This window comes from Protopterus annectens, chromosome 10.part0, assembly GCF_019279795.1.
Source record: "Protopterus annectens isolate FY-2018-M chromosome 10.part0, PAN1.0, whole genome shotgun sequence".
NCBI classification, from domain to species: Eukaryota; Metazoa; Chordata; order Ceratodontiformes; family Protopteridae; genus Protopterus; species Protopterus annectens.
This window is the reverse complement of record NC_056744.1, coordinates 866,426,292-866,453,212: the sequence shown is the minus strand read 5'-3', so window position 1 is coordinate 866,453,212 and position 26,921 is coordinate 866,426,292. Positions and strand designations below refer to the sequence as shown.

General features: G+C 41.8%; 1 protein-coding gene across 1 annotated transcript in view; it reads right to left on the bottom strand.

The window, feature by feature from the left end:
- Positions 1-26,921, bottom strand: part of LOC122814217 (bromodomain testis-specific protein-like) — a 968,108-nt gene that overhangs the window by 524,948 nt on the left and 416,239 nt on the right. Inside the window, exon 5 of the mRNA XM_044086818.1 lies at positions 18,643-18,775. Coding sequence (XP_043942753.1) covers positions 18,643-18,775 — 133 coding nt within the window. The remainder of the gene's footprint in view (positions 1-18,642; positions 18,776-26,921) is intronic.

The following is a 26,921-nucleotide window of genomic DNA, read 5'->3' as shown; positions in this document are numbered from 1 at the left end:
TCCAGAAATGAGGAGGGCAGCATGCCATTCAAAATCAACACATTTTTATGCTCTGCTAGAGCTCTATAATTATTTTATTGCAAATTTCACAGTCTTCCTGGAGATAGGATGGACCAAGGCAATAAACACATATACTGTGCGGGTCACTGATCGGAATTTTGTGACCGCACTTTGAACAAGTGTTAAAGCTAGCCCGGCTTGCCTGTTTTTTCTGCCATAATCTGGGGAAAGCATGCTAAATCAAGGCAAGAAACAACACAACCACACAACTATCAAGCTTTCTAAGGAGAAACACTACTACTACTATTTTTTTTAAGAATATAACAATAATGAGTGGGAGTGTGGGAAAGTGAAACAGCAAGAAAAGTTTTACTGTATAAAAAAAATTAAGTAAAACTAAGAGAAGAGTTGGAAAGGAGGAAAAATAGCTTTTAAAAGGACAAAGGGCAAAAGATTTTTACAAAATTACAAAGGAAAAGTAATATATAATAAAGACAAAACAACCTTAACTGCTCAAGAGCTGTCAAGAATGACCACATCCTCGCAAAGCAGCAAATGAGATCTGAGGTGATTTGGGGAGAGGTATTATAGGTAAGGGAGGGTTGCTTGACAGCTTTTTGGGTGGCACAAGCTACTGCAACGGCCGAGTTGGATACATGGGCTCGGATCCAAACCCACATGTAAGGATAAAATGAAAACTGACAACATCAGATCAAACATTGTCCTTATCAGATTTCTCATCATTCTCTGAAACAGAAAGGTCTCTAGCCAAACTACAACTACAGCCATGCATGGGAACACAGCTGCTAGAATTATATGCCCGCAGAACACTCATAGCCAAAGAAACCACGTCAGCCATATAAAAAGCTATAATTTGCTTATCAGCTGTACGATGTAGCTTCTGTTTCTTTTTCTTATGAATTTCACTACTAGAAAAAATATCCGAGGACAGATAACTATGTCTAGCAACTTCTGGCAGCTAAAGGGTTTGGCTCCCCCTATACCTGCACCAGTTACTAGAACAGCCCTGGAGAATGTGTCTAGCCCCTATTCCACAGTAGCCAGCAAAGCTACACTAAAGGCAGACGGGGCAAAAAGTAAGTGGTCTGTAGGCAGAGCAGTGGCCCCAACAGAATCACTAACCATGGGATGGATCATATTTTTATTTTCTTTTTAGGTGCAAATAAATTTGATAGGGTGGAGGGAGGGTACCAGAGGGTAGGATCCATCAAGTCAGGGGAGAGAACACCAATAAACAGGGTACTGAATAATGTATTACGATATATACTTAAAGCTGCTAGTAATAGGTATGTCTCCAGACAATTAGACTCTGTCATACTATGCTTTTATCACAAAAAATAGTTTAAAATGTATTCAGAATTCTTCTACAAATGACACAAGTTAAAGGAAGTATAATTGTATAAGAACTTGCCATAACAGTAGATAGTCCTACTGGTCACTGTTGCAGTATTCTTGACAAATGGATTTTCACCTCTAATATCTGGAATGGGGTATCAAAGCTTTGCTTTCTCTAAGTTATATATATCCAATGCATGACCTCAGCTCATATGCACTGAGATATATTGACAGTTGGATAAGTGTGGATCTTCAGACTATCTCCAAGCCAGCAGCCTGAAGACTACTGAGAGAGGTGACTGGTTAGTTAGGAGGAGTGCAGCTCAACTAGGTAAGAAAACATCCTTGTTCTCGTGTAACAGAGCAAAAGTTAAAGCAAAGGGGGGAGAGGGAAATGAAGGCTGAAATGAGACAGAAGAAGCAAAGGAGGGTGGGATGGAATGCTGCAATAATGATCCGTAGGACATTTACTGTTATGGTAAGTTTTTACACAACTGTACTATGTCCTGACTGAAATCACTGTTGCAGTATTAATGATGTGTGTGATTCCCACAGCTGAAGGAGGAAAGAAGGTTGGTTGGTTAGCTATCAAGCAGAGAGTTGTACAGAAATGACTGACAGAAGTCTGCCCTGGAGCTTGAGAAAGCATCAATTTTGTATTGTTTAGTGAAGGTGTACACAGAGGAGCAAGTAGTAGCCTCTAAGACAGTTTGGAGTTTATTATTTTGTGGAATACCCTGAGGAAGCCACTGCCCCAGTGGAATGTGCTTTAGGGCAGGAAGGCAAGTTCTTACTATAGTGTGAATGACAGAGAGAGAGAGAGAGAGAGAGAGAGCGCTTTAGAAATCCAAGCTGTACTAGTTTGTCTGGAGACTGGTTGGCCCAGCTTAGGGCTCATAAATGGCTCAAACAGCTGGATGTTCATCGTGTTTCCCTGCTGCAGTCATCACACTTGGGTTATCCTGTCGTCAGGCGGTCCCGCAGTCGGCCGGAATTACAAAGTCTTGGTCCGGCGTCGGTTGCTGTCGCTGCTTCCTTGACGTCAGAGCGCCAGGTGTATATATAATGCATCTGACACCATTTTCCCCAGTCTTTCTTGCCGCGCGGAAGCAGAAGCAGTTCGCAAGTGCCGGTTGGCCGACTCCTGAGATTTTCGAAGTCGAATTTCAGATCCGAAGTCTTCAATAAAGCTAAGTACCCCGTTGGGGAAACTTTTCTTGCCTCAGACCGATGTCAGAAAAAGTTAACAATTGTATTTTTTGTGGGAAGCAAATACCTCATAAGGATTTTCATTCTTACTGCATACCTTGCCTAGGCCCAGACCAAGACGTCACTAGTTGTCATTTTTGTGCTAGGTTTAATAAGCGTACTATAAAAAGACGCTTTGATTTCGCACGACACTACATCGGTAGAAAATTTAACTACACTATGCCGTCGGAGCAACGGACTACCGGCGTGCACAAAAAAACACAAGGATAAGGACAGGCAGCCTAGACCCAAGCCAGACTCCGAGGCCTCGGCTGGTCCGGTCTCCAGTTCACCGGTCTTCAGTGAGGCTCCGAAGCAGCCCCTGACTACCGCAGATATGGAACCCGAGACCGCTTCGGAACTTTTGGCGGAAAGTACCAGGCCAACGCAGCCATTTTGTTTAGCCCCTACCGACACTGCTGAAAAAGATGTTGGTGCTGCAGAAACACCTTCGGTTTCTGAAGGCGTCTTCAGACCGACGACGCTCACCATAAAAACGTATCCTAAGACGAAGACTCCTATTAAACCTAAAAAGACTGCACTTCAGTCCCCTGTTCAAGGCCCCATGCCTAAGAAACAGATGCTCAAAATGGCTGAAGATTTGATCTCTTTAATCAGGGGTTCCCAACACCCTCCCGACAAAAGGCCTAGACAAGAGGAAGATTATGCATCCTCTGAACAAGTGTCTATTTCCTCAGGCTCCTCTGAGGACCAAGATTACTCCTTCTCCCCTTATGAAAATTCTGATGCTGAGGATTCCATTCCCTCAGCTTCTCCCCCTGAAGACTACTCTTTTGGGGAAACTTTACACACTATGAGGGAATATTTTTACTGGGAAGGTCAGGACTACTCTGACTCAAAGAAAAGGCTCAGAGTTTCTTTTACTCCCCTAGCACAGACCACTTGCCATCCCCCCAGTTTTAGACATTGTGGATGATGTTTACTTAGAATCCAGTTTGAACCCAGATTCTCTGCCTCCTGCTCCGGCCAAACTTGACAGATACTATAGAGTGCCTGATTCCCACAAATTTCTTTACAAAAGTCCTGTTGCTGATCCAGAGACTACCTCCCAGGGTCCCAAAGGGGCTAAGGCTTCTATGGCAAAAAGTCCTGTACCCTCTGAAAGGGACTCCAGAGCACTAGACAGGTGGGGGGAAAAAGGTTTACACCTCAGCCACTCTAGCTATGAGGGCACTAAATTGCCAGTTTCACATGCTAAAATATCAGCAATTTCTAATGTCTCAGTTAAAACAAAAAATGAGCACACTCCCTTCAACAGTCTGAATTGAAAGAAATGCAGGATCAGTTGCATGCAACTGAACAGGTGGGCAAACATTCTTTACAATGTGGGTTTGATTCTTTGGAGGCTTCCTGCAGAGCAGCTGTCACTGGGTCTGTTATACGTAGGCATGCTTGGTTAAAGGAACAAACTCTGTCTGATCATGTTAAAGCAAAGCTTCTAGATGCTCCCTTACAGCAGGATGTTCTTTTTGGAGTTAAAGCAGAAGAAGTCTTAAAGAAAATGGAGGATAAGGCAAAATCTATGCAGACAGTCAAAGATTTCCTACAGGTACAGCCCCCTCGCTTCAGCAGAAATTGGCCAACAAAAAATTGGTCCTTTCCAGCTACTGACAGGCCACAGAGGGGTAAATACAGACGTCCAAGAGGCAGAGGACAACCACAAACCCAGTACAAACCTCAACAATGGGGCACTGCAGCACAGAAGGGAGGAGAAGACAGGTCCCAAACTACCAGAAGGCGAACTCAATGACTTGCACCTCATCTGGCCAAGCAACACTCTCTTGGCAGCCCCCTTGGGAGGAAAACTCGCACTTTTTTCAGACAACTAGCACATTGTCACAAAGGACAAATGGGTCCTAGACATAATTTCATGAGGATACAGATTCCATTTTCACACCTTGCCAATGAAAAGAGGTATGCCAAACCTGCCACAAAATCAATGGGCAGAGGCACAAAGACAAATTACAGCTCTCATGGACATGAGAGCCATTCAACTGGTACCTACTCGAGAGCAAGGCCAAGGATTTTACTCAAGACTCTTTCTAGTTCCCAGAAAAGACAATGCCTGGAGACCAATTCTGGACCTTTCAATTCTAAACACCTTCTTACAAGTACCCAAATTCAAGATGCTAACACTACAGCAGCTTCTTCCCATGTTGGGTAAGAAAGCATGGCTAGTAACGTTGGACCTCAAGGAGGCATACCTGCATGTCCCTATCAGACAAAGTTGCAGAAGATACCTCCGTTTCATTGCAGGTTCAACCCATTACCAATTCTCTGCACTGCCCTTTGGCTTATCTACTGCGCCCAGGGTCTTCACAAAATGCCTGGCACCAGTAATTGCATACTGCAGACAAAGAGGAATTCAAGTATACCCATACCTGGATGACTGCCTCATCAAAAGCAGAAAGCAAGGACATCCTCTTACAACATCTGGCTTTTGTAAAACATCTTCTAAGTTGCCTGGGGTACACAGTAAACGAAAAGAAATCAAAACTAGTACCCTCACAAAATATGACATTCCTGGGTGCAAGCTTGAATACAATGGCCCAGAAGGCTTATCTGACGCCAGACAAACAACTACATCTGACTCAATATTTCACAACAATGGCAACAAAGACCCAACTACCTGCAAGAAAAATTATGCAGGCCTTGGGCTTCATGGCATCTTGCATACTACCATTTGCAAAGCTGCATATGAGGAAATTACAGTGGTACCTAAAAAGCGTATGGTCTCAACATAGCCACAGCTTGGACACAATGATATCTCTCATTCCCTGCCTACAACAGGAGTTTCTATGGTGGTCACTGGCATGTCATCTCAACAAGGGTCAGCCTTTCACCTTGCCCCCAGCCAGCCAAACTATGACAACAGATGCATCGGACTATGCCTGGGGGGCACACATGGCAGGACAGTGCGTTCAATGCGCATGGACTGCAGATCAAAGGAATCTGCACATCAATCAAAAAGAGATGCTAGCTGTACAGAATGCTCTGACAGCCTTCAAGAATCTATTACATCCAGGACAACTTACAATAAGGACGGACAACACCACAGTAATGTGGTACATAAACAAACAAGGGGGTACACACTCCTACCCTCTATGCAGGCAAGCAATGACCTTGTGGAACACAGCTCTGGCTTACCAAGTTCACTTACAAGCTCAATTCCTGCCAGGACAAAAGAACACATTGGCAGACGACCTCAGCAGAAACATCATGGATCCCCACGAGTGGAAACTGGATCCACAAGTATTTGCAATGATAACTCAAAAATGGGGCCTTCCAGACATAGACCTGTTTGCCAGTCCTCAAAACTATCAACTAGCAAAATTTTGTACAAGGACACTTCACCATCAAGCTTGGAAAGTGGACGCACTCTCATTCAGCTGGAAAAACCTGACAGTATACGCCTTCCCTCCATTGCCTCTCCTCACAAAGGTGTTTCTGAAAGTCAGAAAGGAGAGACCACAACTGATACTCATAGCCCCAGACTGGCCACGCCAGCACTGGTACCCACTATTGAGGAATATGGCCCAGGGCCCACCTTGGATTTTACCACAAACTGCCCATTTGCTCACACAGCAAAACAATCAGATTCTTCACAGTCAGCTAAAAACCTTAAATCTGGCTGCATGGAAAATCACCTAAACATCCAGCCAGCTCCTCTTTCCCAAGCAGTTATGGATGTTCTGGAGGCTAGGAGGCCCAGCACCAGGAAGGCCTATTTGGACAAATGGAAAAGGTTTTGTGCTTGGAACTAAACTAAAGGCCAAAACACACTTCAGCCTCACCTGCCTCAGATTCTACAGTATATAACTGAGATGTTGCACAAAGGAATTTCTTTTTCTTCCATTAAAATCCATGCATCAGCTATTTCAGCCCACTACAACACGGAACCACCCTTATTTTCGCATCCACTTCTAAGGCAGTTCCTCAGAGGGGCAAAAAACATTAGGTCCCCCAGGAGAGCACCTACATCAACATGGGACCTCAATTTTGTTCTGGAAAAACTTACGCTACCTCCCTTTGAACCAGCTTTCTCTGCAGATCTACAGTTCCTATCGTGGAAGACTGCCCTGCTGCTAGCAATAACTTCAGCTAGAAGAGTCTCAGAGCTACAGGCACTAATGGTAGTGAAACCTTTCCTCATTTTCCATCAAGACAGAGTTTCTCTATGAACTAATCCTTCTTTCATGCCTAAGGTGGTTTCCAGTGGGTCTTTAAATCAAACCATTCACTTACCCACCTTCTTCCCAAACCCACAGAACAAAGGAGAAAGACTCCTGCATTCCTTGGACATTCACAGGCAACTTTGCTACTACTTGGATAAAACTAAGGCTTTCAGAAAATCTGACCAGCTCTTTGTATCCTATGCTACAGCTTCACAAGGGAAGGCTATATCAAAACAAACCATTCCCAAATGGATAGGACATTGCATTAGTTTTTGCTATACCCATTATGGAAAACCAGTTCCTGCTACCATTAGGCCCCACTCTGCCAGGGCAACAGCTACATCTACAGCCTTCCTCAGGGGGGTACCAACCAAGGAGATTTTGGAAGCTGCAACTTGGAGTTCAGTACACACCTTTACCAAACACTATCACTTACCACTTTACTCTAAGACTAGGGCTGGCTTCACCACTGCAGTTCTGCAGGGCCTTCTAGCCTCCTCTAACCCTCTATAACTCCTCCACCCATCCATAGCTTTGGGATTCTACCCAAGTGTGATGACTGCAGCAGCGTAACACGATGAACATAGTACAGTTTTGTACCTACCATAAATGTAGATGTTCGAGTGTACACCCTGCTGCAGTCCAGGTTACCCTCCCTCCATCCCCTCTGATCTAACTGGCTAAATCTCCACAATACCTTCCTGATGTATTTGCTTATAGCTGGAGGGATTTTGTGTTTGTGCAAAAATTACTTAATTTGGTTCTAATTACTGACCACCTTTTTGGGGGCACCTGACATCTGGAGCAAGAAAAACTGAAGAAAATGGCGTTGGATGCATTATATATACCCCTGGCACTCTGACGTCAGGGAAGCAGTGACAGCAACCGATGCCGGACCAAGACTTTGGAATTTTGGCTGACTGCGGGACCGCCTGACAACAGGATAACCCAAGTGTGATGACTGCAGCAGGGTGTACACTCGAACATATACATTTACGGTAGGTACAAAACTGTACTTTACTCTTTTTGAAGGATTTAGTTTTGGCTAGATAAAACATGAACTGCCTATGAATATCTAGAGAATGTAGATCCTTTCTCCCGTTTTGTGGATTGGGAAAGAAAGTGGGGAGATAAACAGCCTGTTTAAGGGACAGCTCGTTCACTACCTTAGGCATGAAGGATGGACTAGACCTTAGAGTCACCCTGTCCTTGTGAAAATAAGAAAAGAGGGAATGGCTATGAGAGACTGTGAATCAGAAGCTCTCCTAGCAGAGGTGAGAGACAAGAAGAGGATGGTTTTCGAAGTACAGAATCTTAGAAAACTGGAAGATGTTGGTTCAAAGGGAGGAAGTGTAAGTTTTTCTAGCACACAGTTAAGATCCTGGGGGGGATAAATGGGTTTCCTTGGTGGGTTAAGATGCAAGACTCTCCAGAGGAAAAGCTCAATGTCCACCCTAGCCATAAGAGGAGGGCTAAGAGAGTAGCAGGGATTGATAACAGGTGAGCTTTTACAGAAGAGTAGGCCAAACCTGGCCAAAAAAGTTCACAGAGATGATGTAGAACAGCATGGACTTGAAAGATGAGTGGGTCCTGACTATGTTTGCGGCACCAAAAGAAAAACCTTTTCCATTTTGCAGTGCAAGACTTTCTGGTAGTGGGTCTGCTGGCCTTTTGTCAGACTCGAACTACCCCTTCAGAGAATAGGTGTCTTTGAGGAATTAAAATCCTATTTTCCATAGGGTCAGGCTGAGAGATGGAAGATTTGGATGGAGCAACAATCTTTTTTGCTGATTTATTAGATCCAGTTAAAGAGAAATTATTTAGTAATTTCCCTTTATATGGTGAAATAGCAGAGGAAAACTATGCTGCCTCAGCCAAAATGGTGCCAGTAAAAGAAGTTTGGGTGCTTCCTTTTACACCTTGAAAATAATTTTTGGAAGAGGAGGCAGTGGTGAAAAAGCACAGAAGAACCCCCACTGAAGGGTGATAGTCTGGAAAACCTCTCTGTTCAAAGTCCATTAATGGGGGTCCTCCACGGAGCAGCTTAGGGAGCCTGCTAGCACACTGCCCGGAGATGGGATTTATATAGCTGTGAATGTGATGTTCAGTTGGGTTGGCAAGCTCCATGCCCCCAGAGCTAACCTGAAATGTTGGTAAAGCCTGGTGTCTCCCTGCTTGTTACTGTACCACATGACTGTGGTGTTGTCTGTGTACACTAAAAGGCAGCCAGGTTTCCAAAAGTGGACCAAAATCTAAACAGGCTGCAGAAGAGCCCTCATTTCCTTCAGACTGATGTGTTCTTTCTGGAGCTGAGGTAGCCATTTTCCCCTGTACATAGTATGATCAGTCCATTTCCAAAATGCCTTGTCCAAGGCATTTATGTGAACCTGCTGAAGAGGAGGAGATGGTGTGAATGGCAGTCCTGGGTTTTGGATGACCTGTCCCTTCCACCAAAATAGGTCCTTTTTGAGGCAAGGGAGGGGTGGATTCAGTGTCCAAGGGGGTGACAGTGCTAGGATCACAAAGATTTCAGTGCCATGGAATTTTCATCATTTGCAGTCTGGCTAGATTGAGCACAGGGATAATAGCTACCATGAATCCCAAGGCTCTTAGAGTTTCCCTTGCTGACCAATGTTTTGCATAGGAGAGATTTTGGAAGAAACTGTGAACTTTCTCCTGTAGAAGGGACAAATGCATCTTCTGTGTATCTTGTCTGCATCCCTAAAAAAAGGGGTCCTGTGTAGAGAACATGTGGGACTTTTTGTAGTATATAGTAAAATCCACACCTGCCAGAAGATGGAGGATGAAGTTTGGATACTGAAGAAGAATTTCTTGAGAGTGAGCCTGAATCAGTAGGTCATCCAGGTAGAGGAATATTTGAATGTACTGAGTACAACAGAATACTACTGGAGCTAGACACTTTGTGAAAACTCTTGGAGCTGTGGAAGGACAAAAAGCTGAGCATGTAAATTGAAATGCTAAAAGCTACAGAAAAACCTGAAGAATCTCCTGCGAGGACAAATGGGTATGTCTAAGTAGTTATCCTTCAGATGAAGTGACACTTACACAGCCTGAGCAAGGATGAAAGCCAGAAAAGTGTGAAGGGATAGCATTTTGAAAGATGGAACATGCAAGTAAGTGTTTAGGAGAGAGACAAGTCCCTTCTTTCCTTGGGACTAGAAAAATCCTTAAGTAAAACCCCTATCACATGAAGTCCTTTTGAACTTGCTGTATGGTGCCCCGATTTAAGAGGTCTTGAATAATGGGATCCAGAAGAGATATTGGTTTTGAGGAGGTTGTGGCATGCTTTTCAGAGAGGGAGTATTCTTCCCAAGACATTGCCTGTGGTAATAGCTTCCCATTTGGCAAGGGACAGCAGCAGTCTTGGGGGGGGGGGGCACTGGGAGGGGTGCTGCAGAGGTAGTCCCAATTGGAAGTTCATATGTTCATTTTTTTTTTTTGAAGAGTACCTGGGGTTTTCCTTTATTTCTGAAATGTCCTAGGATCCCTTCTAATGAAGGGGGAAGATTAAGACTGGTAGTTCCTATGGTAACCAGAACTGAGGAGAATAGGATCTATCTGCAGCCTTTCATGGTCTTACCTTGGTCCTGGAGAGTTCTGAACAGGCTGGCCACCTCAGAACCAAACAGTAAGTCCTTGTCTAAGGAGAGGTCGATAATTTTAGATTTAAAATCATTGTTTACAGGCTGAAAAGCCATGCATATCAACAGACAGTAGATCCAGTGACAGCTGCCCTAGAAAAAGCATACACAGCATCGTAAGTGCATTTAATGTTATGCCTGGCAATTTGAGTGTCCTGCGATAGTAAGCTCTTCATCTGATGCCTAGATCCTGCTGTAGGAGAGTCTAGTATAACTTTAGGGAATGTAGGGCAGAAATCAAGTACTTTGAGTCTGGTAATTAATTGCCCTGATGTCAAGGGTAGCAGAGGGGTAAACCTTCTTTCCCCATCTACCCATACCCCTACTATGTTTGTCATTAGGTAAAGCATTTGCACTTGTTAGAAGCTTAGAGGACTTATCAGAAGAAAGAGATACTGCAGAGGGTCTGCCACTGGTTGCTTGTATAAATATATTAGATCATCAGGCACCTTGTAAAACCTGTCTGGTCTCTTAGGAGCTGGAGGTTGAAAATCAGGCACAGAGAGGAGTTAAAGGCATCTTGGAAAGCCTCAAAGACTGGAGAAGGGGCAGGGTACCCATTTCCAAGAGGATGGGATACCTCTTCTAAAAATCAGAGATCTGCATGGATTGACACTGAAAATGTTTCAGCATGCTCTGAACACTCTCACCACAGGAAGCTTCTTCAATGGGAGAATCTAGTGACAGGAAGTCCTCTTTGGAGATTTGCCCTGGAAAATCAGCTGAGAGGAACAGAGCAGATTCTAGTCAAATGTTGTAGTCCTGTTCCTCATCAGAAGAAGAGGAAACCAGAGTAGGTTTTTGAGGGGTAGCCTGTGGTTGCAGAGACCTGAAGGAAGGTGGTTTCAAAGACATAATGGCTTTGAAAACCCCCTGTGAGAAGTCTATCCACTCCTTTTCCCTAGCTACTGTGGGAAAGGGCACATGCCTAATCATCTGTTTTTTTTTTATTTTTAGGCGTGATGCACTCCAGAATGATGCAGAGGTTCAGAACCCTGTCTGACTTCTATTAGCCTGGGATTTCTTCCCTAATCAGAATTTGAGGGACACTGTGTGGTCCTTTGGAAAAGACGAGAGAGAGTTCCTTGGACGTATCAGCCATCTTCAAGCCTTGGTAGCAGGCAACTGAGAAGTAGGCTCACATACCACAGGTTCTGAAACCTCAGTAGGTACATGGTAGTCGGAAACACTGAACTTCAGATCCATTCGAGGTCTCTCTAGTTTTTTCTTCAGTGGTAGAGTGACATCCAAGGATGCAGAATTAGCCATTTTGGACTGGGCCAAGAGTTTAAGACTTTGGGTCTCGAGAAAAGTGTTGAGAGTAGAAAGACTTGACCTTATGGCTTTGGAAACAAACAACTGACAGATACAGCAAGACCTGTGATTGTGTTCCGGGCCTAGGCAAAAAAAGACACTTTGTATGCAAGTCCTTGCATGGAATTTGCCTAGCACACTCACAATTACCCCTCCTGACATCTGCAACTTTCAATGAAATATCATAGATAAAAAAGGAAAGCTCACCAGCAAAGCACTTATCTAGATAGACAATGGAAACAAGGTACCAATGACCAAACAGCTAACAGTCCAACAGATGTACAACCTTCATTCTGGCTGGAGGTGAGATAGTCTGAGGAATCACGCTCTTACATCCAGCTATATAACCCAACACATATGCGCTGAGATTATGTGTCAGACATACGATCTAGAAAACATAAAGCTTTGGTACACTGGCTGCTCATCAGCAGTGACAAGCCATATATCAGGATTACTACAACACTGATTTCAGTGAGGACATTTTCTAGTACATAAAGTCCAAAGCAACCAGTGTGGTAAATGTTAAAATTAGCGCCACACTTTAGCCATGTCAAAGTGCCATAATATAATGTTGGTACTTTTCTGTTATCGGGGCAACAGCTCTAATGACCACTTGGAACCAAATCTGTACATCAGGCATATAAAACCAACGTCTTATTTACATGTACTACATCCAAACATAAAAAGGAAAGTAATCACATCAGCACTGCACAAATACGTACATCAAAACGGTTCTTCACTTAATCTTCCTGGTGAAATGAGTAGAAACTTCCCTGATGGATATGCCTTAGAGTGTCAGCTTGTTGCTTCTGGAGAAAAAAAAAACGCATGGCTAACTACAGCAAAAGATGAAACGTGCTCTCCATCTCAGAAATGGTACATGAAATAATATACCGGTGTGTGTAAATATATGTAAGCGATGTATTACAGTACTCGGCGAGTAGCACAGAGATCCAATGGCAAGACTTTTGGCAGGGTTGATGTTTTATTTGATGCTATGGAGTGCTACTTCTGTGCAACTGCAGCCATAATGTGCAGATTTTCTGTTTATCTGTGTGCTAACTTTGGGTAAATGGGGTGCTAGCTAACAGATCATTTTCATGCACAACTATCTTCAACGACCAAATATAAATCGGCCGTACTTGGCAACTGCATGGCAACATTAAGCAATTAAAATGTACCTAGAAAGCTCACTGACTGCAAGTGCCCTCAGTTAATTACCCTTACTTACCTTGTTCGGTTCATGAACAAAGCTTTTCAGACTCCCTGAATCAGCAGAGTCAAATACTTCACATTAGCAGAAGAGCAACCTTTGAGGGAAGCGGCTATATCATTGTGCATTTGTACAACACTTTCACCTTGGGAAGCCCTTCTGTGCTCCATACCTCTCAACCTGTAAGATATAGAAATCTGAACAAAGCCATATATAACTGGGGGGAGAAAGGGCCAAAAATATGGATAACTTTTAAATATCGCTCTTACAAACATATAAAGTTGATAGAATAACAGATTTTGGATTAGCATGAATTTCAAATGCCGATTAGAGCTGTTGCCCCGATACCGGAAAAGTACCATAACGTTTAATAGCAATTTAAACTACATTTTCTTGTCAGAGTAAAATCTCTACAGTACATTTAAATAATTCAATTTCTGGCAAAAATGCGATCCAATGTTAAAAATGCACACAGCACAGTCATACATACCGTATACAGTGAATAAATGCTAAATAATCCAAGTTCTGCAATAGTGTCCGGTCAAAAAAAAAGCAGACTAATAATAGTAAAGACCTCTGGTGTCTAATAGCACACTGCACTTCTGAGAAAAACACTGAAAGTTTCCTCAAAAACAGTAAAAACAAACATTGTGCCAAGGAAAGAAGCTAAATAAACACTGCTACAAACAGAAATTCCCATGGGAATTAATGTAAACAGAAATAAAACATTAAAATAAACATTTTTACATAAATATGAAAACAGAAAGAAAATAATAAATCTAATGATAAAATGAGAGGAACAGAGTTCCCAAATGGGGCTTATCTGAGCAACAAGCCAGAGAAATCAGCACTGGATCTTGTGAAGTCAGAAGACTTTTTTCTTTCGATAGCAGAAAAAGACAACACTCACTTTCTACGACAGGTACTGGCTTACCTCTCAGAATATGCTCAACCAATCAGCTACCACAGAAAGAGAGAAGGAGGGGAGTTTAAGCTTTTAAAATTTGGCCATTAGTGGGTTACCTTGGCAGATAACCCAATATGCCACTGAGGCAGTGGAAGTGATGAACATATAGGGGAAGATGGCACAGCAAAATAAATAAAAAACACCACTGAAATCTTTCCCAATCTTTAAAAAGATGGGTGACATACAAAGTTAAGTCCATGCTTTTCAAGAAGAATAAGGGACACTTATGGTCGTCCAATTACCTATAGTTAATGAAAATGAAAATACAAACTGAATTGTAAAGCATAAAGCTCTCTGCTTACTGTAAATGGTGTGTGTGTAAAAATACTGCTGTCATTAAAAGGCAGTTTTCTTTTGGATTGTGCATTTAACCTGCTCTCAGTGGAAGGCAATAACAATAAGGCAATTTTTTCTAATGAAACCTTTGGTGAAAATATTTAAAACAAGGCTAAAAGCTGTAATGTTTAAGTTTTAGTTCAGGAAACAAATACTTTTTTCTAGTCTAGTAGTTTTTATGCAGGAACTGTACAAACTCTAAAAACGTAAAGTATGTTTCTGTGGGTGGAGGGGGAGGGCAGAAAGTGCAACACAAAAATTGTACTGTATTTCTTCGATTTTTTTTTTTTGGTTGCTTGAGTTTCGGTTAACTGAGAGTTTACTGTATCTGAATTAGTGCAGATAATCTGATTAAGTTACTAGATCTGTCAGTCAGCAGAGGGAAACCTCCAATTTAGACTGGCTAAGCAGTCAACTGACTGCACAGCAGCTGCATTCTGTTGAAGAAGCCCTTGGTGAGGATTTAAAGGAGCAAGGTAAAAGAAAATGTATTCAATAATGTGACCTGCAAAATATGAACTAGGGAAATTGAGGTAAAGAATACAAGATAGATGCAGTCAAGTGGTGCACTGAGAGATGATAGGGGAAAAAAGTTTTTAAAAAGTATATGTTAAAGGGAAGGGTGGGGAAATTAGTGAACAGAACTTTGCTTAGTACTGAATTTAAAACAGTTATAGATACAAGTTTTATCAGGCTTGAGCAGAACAAAAAGATAAATTAAGCTGCCTGTCTGTGCATTGGGGAGTGGGCAGTGGAGAGGGATGATGCAATATAAACTATTTGGACTACAGTGTACATTTACTGAAAAGAGAAAAAGTGTATTTGTTCAGCAGAGTCATAGCAGGTGACTATGCAAAACCTAAGTTGCTAAAATAAAACAACTAGGCAAGAAAGCAATAGTAGACTACAGGCTCTGTTCTCAAGGACAGAAGAAAAGAAAAGATGAGTGACTTTTTGCAATTCATAGTCATTTGCTGTTTATGTATGTTTGCACAAGATTTTATTTGTATGTTTTTGCAATACAGTAGATGAGCACAGAAACTGCTTATTGAAATTATGGATATGGAGAGACCTCAGAAGAAAAGACTGGATGGAAAACAGACATGTGGGCATGACATACAACTATTATCAACTGGTTGGGATAAGTCCTACAGCAATACAGGAAATGGAATATACTGCAAGGGAATGTTAAAAAAGAGCACTAGATTTTGGTATGGGTATGGTGCTTAAATTACTGTCACAAAAAGTAAACAGTCTTACCAGCCAGCCAAAAGTGAATAAGACTCTTACATATATCAGGAAGACAGAAACTCAGGTGGCAATGTTACAGGAGCTGGATTTGACTATAGAGAAACATAAAAGAGGTATTGCAAAAGGGATTTTAGGAAAGATCCTCAACAAAATAAGTAGAAGCCAGGAGAAGAGATGTGCTAAAGCTAATAGGCAGGAATGCATCTGTGATAAGTATGGAATGGGAAAAAGACCCATTTGGTAAGAATGCGGTAAGAGGTTATTGCCGGGGAAAACAAGTGACACTGGTAGGGGTATATACAACCCCCCCACAACTAAACAGAGTGAATTAAAGAAATTGCTCAATGAGATAATGAGCTATCGTCAAGGGATACTATTCTGTGTGATGATTGAACATTGCCATAGAAAGAGTAGATGACTTTAGAGGTCCTAGGAGGGTAGCATTACCTAAATAATGGAAATTCTTAAGATTTTATTTAAAGAAATTTGGACAGGTAGCTGTGGCCTGTGTGATAAATAATGGAGTGGATGCCTTCTCATGCAGAGATAATAACTAGGCATGATTAGATAAAGAAAATACACTGCAAGGACACAGTTATTTAGCTAAATCGTCCGACACACTCACAATCTATCCAACAGGCCATGCCCCAGATTTAATTCGTATCAGAATGTCAGTTGAAGATTAAGGAAAGGTAGGATTTTTTTGTAATCTGTGTAATGCTGGACTTGATGAGTGCTGTTGTAAAAGAAAGAAAACATACAGGCAATGTATAATGTATGTAAATGAAAAGTTTTCTTCTTTTCTATTAATGTAAGTGTACCTATGTCTTAAGTGATAATTTAAATGTGTTAAAAAAGAATGTCAGCTCAGGATGACAGCCCAGAAGAAGATGGACTTTGAAGTATGGAGAGCAGGAAGTATGGAACTGAGAAAAGTGTGGACGGGCTTACATAATAAAATAATATAAGGGAGCCATATACTGAGGACCTGGAATCGGGCAGCAGTAATGATGATGGTAATAGTAGTAGTAGTAGCAATGCCAAAGAGAGGCGAGAACCCAGGGTCATACCAAAAGCAATATTAAACCACAACTATAAGGTCTTTATGGGGAAATATAGCACAGAGTGGCAAAGTTGCTTCCAAAGTTGACAGACCTGTATCACTGTAGGTTTGTTGAGGGGAGAAAAACAGAAAACTATAATGATGCAAGATTATGGAAACAGAAAGGGAAATCCTCTTATACTGGCAAGTTTGGATGTCAAGAAGGCACTGGACAAGGTATGCTGAGTTTACCTCCGGGAAGCAATAAAAAGGTTGAAGTATCCACAAAGTCTAATTAAGCTGATAAAGGATATTTACTGCCAACCAAAGGCTAGTGTGAAGGGTAGAAGGGGCCCTTTCGCAGGAGTTTACCCTTAGCAGTATTAGTAGACAGAGATATCTGCTGTCCCCATTATTATCTGCTATTTACTTAGAACCTCCAAATAAGTTAGGAAATCTGCAGATTAAAGGGTAGAGATGGAGGAACAAGAGGAGAAATTTGCACTGCTTGCAGACTATGTGATGCTGTATATATCAGAACCAGAAAGAGATTTAGGATATGTATTCAAAACTTTTAAGGAATTTCTCAGGAAATGACAGGGCATAAGCTAAATAAGAGAAAAAAACTAAGATTGCAGTCATCAACTATGCCTTCACATATGAACTAGTACAGTATCCCTGCTAGTGGAGATTCATTATAAAATGAAGTACCTAAGAATACAGGTGATGAAGGAAGCACAGAAGACAACAAATCAGACCTAGGAGGAAACAAGATCTAAGATATATAAAAATATTAAGGCAAAGGAAACTCGCACGTTTGGGATTAGGCAATAAAATTTCAGCCATAAAATGTTTATGGTCCTACTGATTTATATGAAGAAACCAAAGGATAAAAAGGCCACACAGACAAACTATTCAGTAATAATTGCAAGAAAGACTCATCAAGTAACAGTCTTCACTGTGTGATACTTTAAACCTCCTGTAGTTGAGGCCTAAATGGATATATGCAAATGACCCCTTAGGACATATCAGTGTTTTTGAAGACTCTTGCTTGTCTGTGCCTTTCTTGCAATTTTTACTGATTTTATTTGTGGGACAAACTTTCTTTTAACAGTCAGAAAGAGTATCCAGAAATTATTATCTGTGCAAAATAGTAAAGACATTCACAAAGACAAAACAAATAAGATCATAAAAGTCAGGCATATTACAGGGCTACTTGAGGCTAACTGACAAAGACATGAGGTGTTCGCATGTGGCACAGAAAAGTTGAGGAGTCAAAATTCTGGGAATAGCTGGGAAGGGTAGGGGGCCGCAAGGCAATCATTTCTGGAGTGAAGCACTTCAGTGCTTCATGTGTGGTATTAGCTGTAGAAGCCATTTGCTTCACATGAACCAAGAGGTTTTCTTCAGTTAAAGAAAGAAAAGAAGAGCTTTCATCCCAGAATGTGTGTTTAAGGTCCTTTTTTCACATTTTCCTTTGCTCCTCAACATAAAAAGTTCAGGGGGTGCCAGACCAGGGAATGGCAAAGAGCACTGGAATTGATAGCTATGGTTATGCTTCAATCCAAAAAAACACATTAAATGGTTAATCTGGTCTTGAATAATAAACCTAAAATGTGGGTAGAATACATACAAATGGAGAATAGAAGAAGGTGCTAGCTGGAAATCCAGGATGTTTAGGTAAGGTTTAACAAGGGCTGATATAAAATAGTAGTGAACTTATTTGGACAGAACTGCTGGCTGTAAGATGACGCAAGTGATCACATCATCTTGTCCATTAAAGGTGCCATGTCCTATGTATTTAGAAATTGTGATAGAACAAAGAATGTAATGTCTAGTATTGAGATGGTTACAGATGTCAGTTAAAGTTTAAATTTTGATTTTTAAAGTTAGTTGGTAATAACTGGCCAGCATTAGGGAAAATGAAATGGATTACACAAAGGCTGCAATAATTCTGTTTTGTATTTGTTAAACCTAGTTGAACATCTTTTATAAACACACAAAAAAAACACTAAAGCACTATGGCATAACTAACTAAAAAGAGAACATGCACTCACCATGTTGAGGCTCTAAGCATTTTGAATCAATGTGTTCTTCTTCTTCTTCTTTACAGTGTACATGAAAAACAGGTATTATGGATGTTGATTTCACAATCTGTTTCTCCTTATTTGAATGCAATGGCTCTTGTTCCTGCTAAACAGAAAATGCATCTAAAATAGCATATTTTCTTCTCTCAAAGTTTTTCTTTCATTTTTTTATCTTATTGGGACAGACAGTCTATTGTGATTACCTAAATGCTACATACCCCCAACACCCCATCATACCTTGCATTTTTTAATCAGTGCTTTTTTACAATTTTTCTTCCAAAGACCACTAACCTTGAAATTCTGGGTCATCTAAGGTATCTTCACTTTAACCTATAGGACTTCTAGACTCCAACTACCACTACCAGTACACATGATAATCACCTAATAGCTCATGGAAAATAGTGAACATGTACCAACATCCATGGCAAACTGAATTATGAAGTATACCTTTGCTAGTCTACTGTGATATGCAGTGACATCAAGCAGAGCTCTTACATACTCTACCACTTGTACACCTAGAAGACATTTGCCTACTATATACCAATTCTAATACATACATATCGTAAAAGCAACAGTGCTCAATGGCTTCCACTAGATGGTAGATCCACAAAGGGGAGATTCACACCCTCCTTTCGGGAAGTGACAGCAGGCCAGTAGCTGCTCAGTTCTACTTTCCTGGTTGGCTCCTTCAGTGCCTACATTATCCAGGTGTAAAATTCCTTCACCATTGTTGAACTAAACAGCAGTCTTGCTTCACCCTTGGGAATACTGAGGAAAAAACTGGTGCCCAACCCCCTCCCCCCAAAAAAAAAATAACAGTTACTACTTATAATGGTATTATTTATAATGGTTCCTTAGTTTAATTGAAAAGCTCCTGAGAACAAAACAAAGGATGTACACAACAAGTACAGTTCTGGTTACATATTCTGAAAGTTCTAATCAGAAAATGTTTCATGTAGTGATAACAATTTACTCTAACTACAAAATACTGGATTTGAGTCACTAGATACAGAGTATTTTGAGGTGCTGAGCATATGCTGTGCTTAATACATGCAAAGAAAGGATTTCCTTTTGTCTTATGAGCCCTCTTTTACATTTCAAACTTTAAATTTTTCCACTTCAGAGTTATTGGTTATGCTTTAGTTGGGCACTCTTTGTCCAGCCTACTTTTCGTAATTGTTTTTGAATTAATCAAAAGTTGGGTAGCCCTGCTTTGCTCAGCGATGATATGCATGGCTGCCTTTCAGTATTTACCCTACCACCATTCCCTCCTACCCTCATATTATTAACTGTATATTTTTCTAACCACATCCATTTGTACCAGATTTAATTTACCAGCCTGCTCTTTGTAAATTTAAGAGTCATGTACTTACCATAACTTGGCATCTATGTTGTCTGTTTTCATTCTTCCTTACTAATGGGTTATGGATCTGATCCTTGGATCCGACTTGGCTGCATTTTTCAGACTATGGATCCTAGTCTTGACCTCCTCCGTCTTCCCATAATACGCCACCCTCTCTCGAACAGGAGAGATAAAGAAAGAATAAAATCTCAAACGGGGAACTAAAAAACTTACTATATCATCCAATATCCTTCTAGAAATAAAGCCAGGGGATGGTTGAGATGGAAGGTAAGAAAGAATGAAAATGGACAACACAAATGCCAAGTTATGGTAAGTACATAACTCCTAAATCTGATGTTGTCCTTTTCATTCTTCCTCATTGAGAGTCCCCAGCTACGTAATTCTTGGGAGGCCCTCAAAGAACCATATGACAGAGCACTGTCAAACAAAGGAAGGTCTGCTTTTGGAGACAATGCCCAGTTTGTAATACATCACAAGGGTATGATTTATAAAACAAGTGACTGTAGTAGAGATATCCTCAAAAGAAGCTCTGGGAGAAAGATAGATGAGAAAGCCATAGATGTGGAGAAAGGGGATGCAGGAACACTGTTGAACCAAAGAAAGGACTGCTTCTGGAAACAAATCCCAAATTGTAATACATCACAAGGGTATGAGACTCCAAGCAAGTGACCTTAGAACAGATATTATTAAAGGAAGCTCTAGAAGAAAGGCTGATAAGGTAATCAGATTTGGTAGAAAGGCTTCTAGGATGATAATGCAATGTCAAACCGTTTGGGAGTAAATCAGCAAAATATGGTAGGAGATTGCTGGCAATTATATGGACTGATTAATGGTCGTCTCTGTGACCACTTTGGGCATAAAGGAAAGATGGATTCAGAGGAACACACTAACTTTATGGAAAAAAATAAGGTAGTCTTAGTATACAAGGCCTGAAACTGTGAAAAACTTTTTCACAAATGTAATACTGCCAGAAAAAGTGTTTTCCATAAAATAATTTTTATATCAAAATTATTCACTGATTCACGGGTCCTTCATGGGTAGGGATATGAGAAGCTGGACCACTGTATTATCACTGGAAAGATGAGAAGCCATGCCTTTAGTTACAGAATATGAAAACTGAGATACTTGATCTCTGACAGAAGAGATAGGAAATCTGGATTGGGCTACAGAATTTCTGGAGAATATTTCAAAAGGGAACCAAAGAGATGGGAGCCAAAAAAACTAAAGATGCCAGAAGGGAACAAAGATGACAACAGAGGTCCTCAGCATGATGGCCTTCTGTAGAAACTTAGGGGGGGGGGGTTCCTGGAAGCCTTGCAATGTTGGAATATCCACTTTCATGTCTAGGGGACTGACAAGCTCTCCAGACTCCAACGGGAGACAATGAGTTTGGACTATCCTCCACTTAATATGTACCCCTACCACAGCTGGGGAGCACCAGGAATTATTGTATTTAATACGGGAAGTACGGAGAACGGTTTGCCTGACCACATGTCCTATGACTGGGAGCACCAACAAATGCAACATCTGCAAAATCGGGAGTATGTTGAGGGGAAAGGCTGGTAAGGAATAGGCCATTGTACCATCAAAGTCTACTGAAGGGATTAGCATAAGAAAATTCTATCTAGAAGAGCTAGAATAACAGAAACTGACAGACTCAGTGGCTAAAAATGGTAGTTTTGCCAACAAAGACATATGAAGAAAAGCAGTAAATTATACATCTGGATTGTCAAAGTGGAGAGACAGAGTAGAAATAACAAACAAGTTTCTAAAAGAATCTTAGTTCTGTGCAAGAATTGGTTTTGATTTGGCTGATTACCATAATGGCCAGGGGATTTAGGGATGTACAGAAAGTAATCAAGCCCTGGCTAGTAAAAGTTGATGTGTGGTTGGAGAGGTGAGAAGTTAACCATTCATATATGACTTGACTAGTAGCATGTCTAGAGACATGAGAGCTACCTTGATTGCCCAGCATTAAGTAAACACCATGAGGGCAAGGTGAAGGTAAAGAAGGTAAGCTGAATGGCTAGTGACTAGCTCTCAATGGGAAATGCAGAAAACTTCAGGATTCACGTTTTCTTCTCTTGTGTGATGGGTAAAAATGAGAAAAACAGGTGTATAGTAACCTTATCTGAAAATAATTCAGAAATCCAAATTAAAGGAAACATGACCCCAAAAGTCTTTTTTTTTTTAAATAGAGTAGGGCTTAGTAGAAGTTTTGAGGCACATTGCAAGCATATCTGAAGCATATTTAAAAATGGTTAGATCAGGAGCAATAGGTTGAAGGACGCCTTTCCTTGTAAGGGGAATGACTCTTGTAACTATTCGAATGGGTAATGAAGTAGACAGTTGAAGAAAGGAGTTTAGGGGTCTTCTGAGGAGCTATAGCCGAGGAGCAAAATGAGAAAAATTAGTTAGTGAATCTCCAAGATGAATAAGGAAGAAATTGTGGGATCCAAGAGATCACACAGACGTTTTCCATGCATGTCTTCTAATGGCAATACACTGACTGGCTGTTCAGAAGATATTTTGAGCTCCTCCATAGACATAAGGTTGGGGAGTGTGGGAGTTCTACTTTATAACTTTTTATGGCCTAAAGGAGCGCATGGACAGTAAACATCAACATGGGGGTAGCTGAGGTGTACTAGCATGTTCCAGAATTTATCTTTTTAAGCCTACTGAGGAAGGCAAGGGGGCTTGCTTATCATATCCTATAGTGATGGAGAAAGCTATATAGTGGGACTATCGTGCTCCAAATGGGAACAAGGGAAAGGAATGTTAGAACAGAAAAAGTTCTGGAGAACCCTTCTTTCCTCAGTGATAAGCTAAATGGAGGAGTTGGAAGTCCTCTCATACTCATTGCTCTCCGAGGAAAACAAAATATTCTAGGGATAATGGCCACTGATGAGAAAAAGGAGAGTCACTAGGGAAGAGAAATAACTTGCTCTTTATGCCAAAGCCAAAGACTCTCAGGAGAGGAGGATAGGGTTCTGGCCCAAACCCTAGTACTAAAGAGAGAAAAGTACAGTTTTGTACCTACCATAAATGTAGATGTTCGAAGATCCACATTGCTGCAGTCATAACCTGTGGGTAGTCCGCTGTCCTCGGTCGGCCTGAATACCTAAGTGTTAGGCTGGCGTCGGTCATGGTCGCTCAGATCTGACGTCAGTACGCCGTGGTATTAAAGCGCATGACCGACGCCATATCCTCAGTCTTTCTTGCCCCAGATGTCAGAAGGCCTTAAAAAGAAAGATCATAGCCAAAAATAGAAAAATACCCAATCACCAATATAACAACAATAGATACACCACAAACCACAAAGCCACCCCAAACTACAGAGGGGAAGGAGGGAGGGTAAATTAGACTGCAGCAATGTGGATCTTCGAACATCTACATTTATGGTAGGTACAAAACTGTACTATGTTCTTCATCTCACATTGCTGCAGTCATAACCTGTGGGTAGAATCCCAAAGCAAAGGTAAAGGGAGGTTGGTAAAATCAGATAGCATTAGGAGCTGCTAACATGCCCTGTAAAACTGCAGTGGCAAACCCAGCCCTAGATTTGGAATAAAGAGGAAGATGGTAATGTTTAGAGAAAGTGTGCACTGAACTCCAGGTAGCTGCCTCCAAAATATCCTTAGTAGCTACTCCCCTTAAAAAAGCAGTAGAAGTGGCCGTAGCCCTAGTGGAATGAGGTCTGATTCCAGCCGGAACCTCCTTGCCATGATGAGAATAACAGAAGGCAATGCAATGCCCAATCCACTTAGAAATAGTTTGTTTTGAAACAGGTTTTCCTTGAGATCCCAAGGCAAAAGAAATGAATAACTGTTGGGACTGCCTGAACCCCTTAGTTCTGCTCAAATAATAACGTAACTGCCTGTGAATGTCCAAAGAATGCAAAATTTTCTCCCCCTTATTTTGGGGATCAGCATAAAATGTAGGCAGATGAATAGATTGGTTTAAGGCCACATTAGAAACAACTTTAGGCATAAAAGTAGGATTAGTACGTAGTGAGACCCTATCCTTATGAAATATCAGGAAGGGTTCAACTGCCATTCGAGCCTGTAATTCAGATGCCCTTCTAGCAGACGTAATGGCCAACAAAAAAGCAGTCTTCCAAGACAAAAACTTCAACTCCGAAGTAGCTGCAGGTTCAAAAGGAGGTAAAGTGAGCTTTTCCAACACAAAATTGAGATCCCAGGAAGGAGTAGGAGCTCTACGTGGGGGTCTTATGTTCTTTGCCCCTCTAAGAAATTGCTTGAACAAAGGGTGAGAGAATAATGGTGGGTCACAATCATAGTGAGCAGAAATGGCTGCAGCATGAACTTTTACAGAGGAGAAAGACAAACCCTTGTCTAATAATTCTGTAAGATACTGAAGTGAAACACTCAAATTAGGCACTGAAACATCAAAACTCTTTGTTTTGCTCCAAAGAAAAAATCTCCTCCATTTATCTGCATAAACTTTCCTTGTACTAGGCCGTCTGGCCTCCAAAATGACATTCAGAACTTGTTGAGGAAGCTGAGACCCCCCAGGGCCTAAAACAGAATACGCCAGGCTGTCAGATGCAGGGACTGAATCCTGACATTGCGGAAATGATTGCTTGCCTGGGACAAAAGGTGTGGAATTAATGGCAAAGGCCAAGGAGGCTCCTGTACCAAAGTCCTCAGCAGAGGGTACCAGTGCTGCCGTGGCCAATCTGGAGCTATCAGAATCATGCAAGGCTTGTCCTGCCTGACCTTTAGGAGCACCTTGGGAAGGAGAGGCAGAGGGGGAAATGCATAAACGTGAAGATTGTTCCAACTGAATGATAGAGCATCCACTTTCCAAGCTTTTGGGTGAAATAGCTTTGTGCAAAACTTTGGCAGTTGGTAATTCAGTGGAGAAGCGAACAGATCTATGTCTGGAGTCCCCCATGCCACCGTCAACTGTTGAAAGACATGAGGATCCAATTTCCACTCGTGGGGATCCACCATCTGTCTGCTCAAAACATCTGCTAAGGAGTTCTGTGCTCCTGGCAGAAACCTTGCCTGAAGGGTGAGGTGCATATTGAGAGCAATCTCCCACAAAATCATAGCCTGTCTGCAAAGTGGGTACGAATGGGTACCCCCCTGCTTGTTGATGTACCACATAACTGTTGTGTTGTCTGTCTGAATCAACACTTGTCCTGGGTGAAGTAAATCCTTGAAAGCCATCAATGCAAATTGGACTGCTAACATCTCCTTCATGTTGATATGCAAATGTTGTAGTCTGGCAGGCCACGTGTCTTGAACCCATTTTCCATTGAGGTGTGCTCCCCAGGCCATGTCTGAGGCATCTGTCGTTAAGATCTGACTCGCCTCTGGTCGGGTCACAGAGAGTCCCTTGTTTAGGTGACATTCCTGAGCCCACCACAAAAATTCCCTTTGAATGCAAGGTATCATCGGAATGACAGTGTCCAAATTGTGGCAGTGTTGAGTCCATACGCTTTTGAGATACCATTGTAGCTTCCTCATATGCAGTTTGGCATTGGGAAGCACCAGAATACAAGGTGCCATGAACCCCAAGGCTTGAAGGACTGTCCTTGCAGTCAGCCTGGACCGTAGAGACAATTGCTGGAAGTAAAGGGTAAGATTTCTTTGTTTGCCCGGGGTCAGAAATGCCATCTGAGAAGCTGTATTCAGTCTCACACCCAGAAAGCACATGTCCTGAGAGGGTACTAGACTGGACTTTGTTTCGTTCACAGAATACCCTAGGCACCTTAATACTGCCATAACATACTGCAGATGGTGAAGTAACTCGACTTTGTCTTGAGCCAGAATCAGGCAATCGTCCAAATAAGGATAGATTTGTATTCCCCTTAACCTTAAGAAGGCTATTACTGGTGCAAGGACCTTCGTGAACACCCTGGGCGCAGTAGATAAGCCAAAGGGCAATGCAGAAAACTGATCATGTGAAGTCCCTGCCCGAAAACGCAGGAACTTCCTGCAGCTGGCCCTGATAGGAATGTGAAGATAAGCCTCTTTGAGATCCAGAGTTACCATCCAGTGATCCTTGCCTAAAAGAGGCAGAAGTTGTTGTAAAGTTAACATCTTGAATTTTGGAATGTCCAGGTATGTGTTGAGAATAGACAAATCCAGAATTGGCCTCCAAGTGTTTCCTTTCTTTGGTACAAGAAACAGGCGAGAATAAAATCCTAGGCCTACTTCTGAAGGAGGTACCCCCTGGATAGCCCCCATGTTGAGAAGTAAAGAAATCTGTTTGTAGGCCTCCACCTTTTGCTGAGAAGGAACGTCTGGCATGCCTTTGAAAGAAAGCAAGGTGTGAAAATAAAACTTGTAGCCTCGAGCTATAATGTCCAACACCCACTTGTCCTGAGTGACTAAAATCCAATTTTTCCTGAAACGTGCCAACTTTCCTCCCAGAGGAGCTGCCAGACAGGAGGGATCTGGCAGCTGGAGATACAGGTCATTGGGTCTGTTTATGAAAAGGCTGACCCCTGCCTTCACCTGAAGATTGTGCAGGGGAACTCCACGTCCTAAAGAACCTTGAGCATGAGCTCTGCCCCTACCACGTCTTGATCTGCCCCTAGACTGTAAATCAGAAGAAGGATAAGCCCATCCCTTAGTAGGCCAATTTCTGCTAAACTTAGGGGGCTGCACCTGTAAAAAATCCTTAACTGTTTGCATAGACTTAGCTTTGTCTTCCATTTTCTTCAAGACTGACTCCACAGGAGAACCAAACAAAACTTCAGACTGAAGGGGAGCATCCAAAATTCGAGCTTTAACATGCTCTGACAAATTCTGATCCTTAAGCCAGGCGTGCCTACGAATAACTGATCCAGTGGCAGCCACCCTGGAAGAGGCCTGAAGAGCATCAAAACCACACTGCAAAGAATGCTTACCCA